This window comes from Nicotiana tabacum, chromosome 22, assembly GCF_000715075.1.
Source record: "Nicotiana tabacum cultivar K326 chromosome 22, ASM71507v2, whole genome shotgun sequence".
Taxonomy (NCBI): domain Eukaryota; kingdom Viridiplantae; phylum Streptophyta; class Magnoliopsida; order Solanales; family Solanaceae; genus Nicotiana; species Nicotiana tabacum.
Window position 1 is genome coordinate 165,746,203 of NC_134101.1, and position 5,733 is coordinate 165,751,935.

General features: G+C 43.5%; 1 protein-coding gene across 1 annotated transcript; it reads left to right on the forward strand.

Annotated features, from left to right (window-relative positions):
* The first annotated feature begins 624 nt into the window (after nt 1–624).
* Nucleotides 625–5,431, forward strand: LOC142161645 (translocase of chloroplast 159, chloroplastic-like). Its single transcript, XM_075244426.1, has one exon. It carries the CDS (start codon nt 805–807, stop codon nt 5,248–5,250), a length of 4,446 nt encoding a protein of 1,481 aa, XP_075100527.1. The 5' UTR covers nt 625–804; the 3' UTR covers nt 5,251–5,431.
* The last annotated feature ends 302 nt before the right edge of the window (nt 5,432–5,733 follow it).

Sequence of the window (5,733 nt, forward strand, 5' to 3'; positions counted from 1 at the left end):
CACAACTATTTCTCCTCTTCATACATAGCTACAAGCAATTTGCGAAGGCCTACAAATTGCAAAGAAATACAAGCTCTTTCCGCTTGAAGTGGAGACCGACTCAACTGAAGCAATCAAGGCAAGACAGCAGGACCATTTAGTCTGTTCTAATCTTGTTTTTTCTTGCAGATCATTAATGCACCACCAGAAGGACCTCCTACTACAATATAATTTCCGGGAAGGCAACCAAGTGGCGTATATCCTTGCAAAAGACGCCACAAAGGGAAACTACAAACAGCTCTCCCCTCAGTATCCAAAACTCCATGCAACACCTCCTCCTTTTGTGAAGAAACAACTGACTTTGGAAGAAAATGAAGCTTGTCCTTTTGTAAAAACTTTATCTAGTGATGCTTGTAATAGGCTAAGAACCTTAGGCAATCAATCTATTGCATGTGATAATCCACCAATGTGGTAATTTTCCTACTATCCGTAACCAACTGAAGGTTATCTATTTTTTATAATATATCTGCCATTATTATAAATAAAAAAAAACAGGTGGTATAAAAAAATTTACAAATTCCGTGTAAAATTAATTTTCTTTTCTTTTATTTCTAAAGAGTGAAAATGCTTCAAAACCCCCAAAGCCCATAGGAGTGCCTATAGAAATTGAGCTAATACTATAAACCTTATCGTCTACTCTATCTAATCCCCCCCTCTCTGCACCAAAACCCCTCTTTGTTCTCTCCACAGAGAACTTCCCCTATCTCATACTATCCAATTTTACTTCATCCCAATTCAATTGAGAAGCGAGGAGTTGTTGACGGCATGGATTTCAAAGTAGAAGCGACGTCGTTTCCACCTGTAGTCTCTTCTCCTTCTCCAGGTTCTTCTCCTATCAACAATTCATCTTCTTCTCTCGATTCCCAAATGCAAAATAACGTTGCAAACACTGCTACCGAAATTAATAACAATAATAATAGTTATAATAGTAACTGCGTTAGTGATGATGGAACACTTGTGAGTGGTGGTCAGCGAGAAAAGATTGTTACGGGCTCTGAAAGGCCCCTTCTTGCTGACCCAGATGAGAAAACCGTAGAAAAATCCATTGGTGAAGAGCAGCCCAATGATTCTGCGGAAATTTCGATGCTGAAGTCAGTGAAGCCTGTTTCTGAGGTTTCTATGATTGATGGTGTCGAAAAAGTTGAGGTTTTGGGGGGAGAAAAGGGTGAAGGGATTACGTTGAGTGAGGATTCTGGCGGAGTTGGTGGTTCTGTTTCTGAGGGAAATACTGAAGAATTAAACTCAGTTGATGAGTCTAATTCGATTGAGCAGGTGAAAGAGAGTGGTGGTGAGATTGCTGTAGGTACAGAATTGAAAAAGGGTGTGGATGGGTCCACCCAGGAGGAGGTGAAGGAAATTGAGGAGAATGAAAAGGATGAAGCTTTAACTAGTGTTGCTTCATCTAATCTGAAAGGGGCTGTGGAACCTGATAAGACGGTGATTGAAGAGAGTGCTACTCATAGTGATGATGCCGAAAAACCCAATAAGGCGGTTGTTGAACCGTCGGAGTCTTTGTTGGTTGAAGCGAACCGTGAGAAGTTTACGCTTGAAGGAGATGCGGTTGTGGATGCTATTGATGTTAATGTCAATGTGTCAGCGCCAGGGGTTGCTGTTGGTGGAGATGTGGAAGAGAGTGCTATTCCTAGTGATGATGCCGAAAAACCCAATGAGGAGGTTGTTGAACCGTCGGAGTCTTTGTTGGTTGGAGCAGAAGGTGAGATTACTCCAGAAGGAGATGCAGTAGTGGATGCTATTGATGTCAATGTCAATGTGTCAGCGCCAGGGGTTGTTGTTGTTGGAGATGTGGAAGAGAGTGAAGTGAATGTATCAGCGCTAGGGGTCCCTGTCGTTGGAGATGTGGAAGGGAGTGTAGTGAATGTGTCAGCACCAGGAGTTGCTGTTGTTGGAGATGTGGAAGAGAGCAAGGAAGTGGAACAACATGTTGAAAGTCCTGCTGATGTGTCAGAGTCTTTGTTGATTGAAGCAGATGGTGAGAAATTTACTTCAGATGGAGATGCAGTTGTGGATGCTATTGATGTCAACGTCTCAGGGACAGGGGTTGCTGTTGTTGGAGATGTGGATGAGAACAAGGAAGTGAAAGAACATGTAGAAAGTACTGCTGATGAGAATGTGACATCAGTAAATGGTGTTGGTGAGACCAGACAACTTATTGAAGAAGTGGCTAATATGACAGTTGATGAAGTAGATGTTCAGAAGTCTAAGCCTGCAGTGGATGATAATGTTGCAGCTGCAGAATCCAAGCCTGTGGATATCATTGTTGGTGCTGGAAGTGATGAAAAACTAGATGCTGGAGACGTTCAGACTGGTGATGCGGTAGCTGCTACCGAGGAAATCAAAGAAGCAGATCCTGAAAGTGGTAATATAAGTCCGGACGTGAAGGATGTCGAAAAGGAACCTGAGCAGGCAGTGTCTGAAACTATTTATGCCAACGGTGACCATTCCGAAGGAAGCATTGAGGGAGATGTAGTGGAAGCTGAAGTCTCAGGTCAGTCATCTGCCATATCAAGGTCAATCAGTGGCTCACAGCAAATACTGGAAGCAGATGGAGAAGCTAAAGATCAAATAGATGAAGAAGCTGAGCTTGAAGGCTCAATTTCAGATGGAGAGACAGACGGTATGATCTTTGGAAGCTCTGAAGCTGCCAGACAGTTTATTGAAGAGCTGGAAAGGGAATCCGGTGGTGATTCCTATACTGGTGCTGAGGCTTCACATGATCATTCACAGGAAATTGATGGTCAGATCGTCACCGACTCAGATGAGGAGGCTGATACTGATGAAGAAGGAGATGGGAAGGAGTTGTTCGATTCAGCTGCCTTAGCTGCCCTTTTAAAAGCAGCTACAGGTGCTGATTCTGATGGTGGAAACATCACAATCACATCTCAAGATGGGTCAAGGCTATTCTCTGTTGAACGTCCTGCTGGTCTTGGGTCATCACTGCGGTCGCTGAGGCCAGCTCCCCAACCAAATCGCCCCAATCTTTTTACTCCTTCCAGTCTTCAGAATAGTGGAGAATCTGAGAATAACTTGAGTGAAGAAGAAAAGAAGAAACTGGAGAAATTACAGCAGATTAGGGTCAAGTTTTTGAGGCTTATTCACAGGTTAGGGTTTTCTTCTGATGAGTCCATAGCTGCTCAAGTATTGTACCGGCTGGCACTTATTGCACGAAGGCAAAACAGTCCACTTTTTAGCCTGGAGGCTGCCAAGATGAGAGCTCTCCAGCTTGAAGCAGAGGGGGAAGATGATTTGGACTTCTCTGTTAATATCCAGGTTATTGGAAAATCAGGAGTGGGTAAGAGCGCTACCATAAATTCGATCTTCGGAGAGGAAAAAACTCCAATTAATGCATTTGGGCCAGCTACCACCAGTGTGAAAGAGATTAGTGGTGTTGTAGAGGGTGTTAAGATTCGGGTATTTGATACACCCGGTCTCAAGTCCTCTGTGATGGAACAGGGTTTCAACCGCAGTGTCTTGTCTTCAGCAAAGAAGTTTACTAAGAAGAACCCCCCTGATATTTTCCTTTACGTTGATCGGCTAGATGCCCAAACTAGAGATCTCAATGATCTTCCTATGCTGAAGACTATCACAAGTTGTCTTGGCCCTTCAATATGGAGAAGTGCCATAGTCACTCTCACACATGGAGCTTCTGCACCTCCAGATGGGCCTTCTGGCTCCCCTTTAAGTTATGAGGTGTTTGTTACTCAAAGGTCTCATGTTGTTCAGCAGTCTATTGGTCAAGCAGTAGGCGATTTACGAATGATGAGTCCAAGTTTGATGAACCCTGTTTCTCTGGTAGAGAATCATCCATCTTGTAGGAAGAATAGGGAAGGGCAGAAGATACTACCTAATGGCCAGAGCTGGAGGCCTCAATTACTGCTGTTATGCTACTCAATGAAGATCTTGTCTGAAGCAAGTGCACTTTCAAAGCCTGAAGATCCATTCGATCACCGTAAGCTCTTTGGTTTCCGCACACGCTCACCACCTCTTCCCTACATGCTGTCCTCAATGCTGCAGTCACGTGCGCATCCCAAGCTTCCCGCTGAGCAGGGTGGTGATAATGGTGATTCAGACATTGACTTGGATGATTTGTCAGAGTCTGACCAAGAAGAAGAAGAGGATGAGTACGACCAGCTTCCTCCGTTTAAGCCTCTTCGGAAGGCTCAACTCGCTAAGCTCAGCAAAGAACAGAGGAAGGCATATTTTGAGGAGTACGACTATCGGGTCAAGCTCCTTCAGAAGAAGCAGTGGAGGGAAGAGTTGAGAAGAATGAGAGAAATGAAAAATAACAAGGGAAAAGAGGCAGCAATTGAGTATGGTTATGCAGAGGAAGATGCTGATACAGGGGCAGCAGCTCCTGTAGCAGTTCCCCTACCCGACATGGTCCTCCCACCTTCTTTTGATAGTGATAATCCTGCCTACAGGTACCGGTTTTTGGAGCCCACTTCTCAGTTTCTTGCAAGGCCTGTTCTGGACACGCATGGTTGGGATCATGATTGTGGCTATGATGGTGTTAACGTGGAACAGAGTTTAGCCATTGCAAGTCGTTTCCCTGCTGCAGTTACTGTCCAAATCACCAAAGATAAGAAAGATTTCAGTATCAATTTGGACTCTTCTATTTCTGCTAAGCATGGAGATAATGGATCCACCATGGCTGGCTTTGATATTCAAAGCATAGGAAAGCAACTTGCATATATTGTCAGGGGAGAAACCAAATTCAAAATCTTGAAGAAGAACAAGACTGCTGGTGGAATTTCTGTCACATTTCTAGGTGAAAATGTGGTTACCGGGCTTAAAGTTGAAGATCAGATCACCTTAGGCAAGCAATACGTTCTAGTTGGCAGCACTGGCACTGTTCGATCTCAGAGTGACACAGCTTATGGTGCCAACTTTGAACTGCAGAGAAGGGAGGCAGATTTTCCAATTGGTCAGGTGCAATCCACATTGTCTATGTCTGTCATAAAGTGGAGAGGTGATTTGGCTCTAGGATTCAACAGTATGGCGCAATTCGCGGTTGGGCGTAATTCTAAGGTAGCTGTTCGAGCAGGAATCAATAACAAGCTCAGTGGGCAAATAACTGTGAGGACAAGCAGTTCAGACCACCTCTCTCTTGCACTTTCTGCTATAATTCCAACTGCAATTGGCATCTACAGGAAACTTTGGCCTGATGCTGGCGAGAAGTACTCGATCTACTAAATTTCATTTTCGTTTCAGCATTTTTGGTTAATTGAACTTTGTAATGGCGTATTATCTTGTCATTCTGTTGAATAATGCTTCTGTCATTTATCCGTCTATGTAGGATTCCTACTCGTATCAGTTTTGGGTGATTAAATGTACTTTTTTACGAGATGAAATCAAGAGGTTCGTGTTGCTTAAATGCTCTTTGTTATTGCTTATTCTTGGTTAGCATTCTTCGGAATTTTGAAGAAACCAATTTAAGTTGTTGTGTTACCGGCTGTTTTCTGTTAAGATAGGAGTTTATTCTGCTTTCAAATGTTGTCATTTAATTTGCCTTTATTCAACAACGTCCTAGAATAAGGGTCCAAAAGGACATGGCAAAGAGCTTCCTTGATTCTTTTGATATTTCTAAGTACAACAACAACAACAACCCAGTATAATCCTACAAGTGGGGTCTGGGGAGCGTAATATGTACGCAGACCTTACCCCTACCCCGAAGGG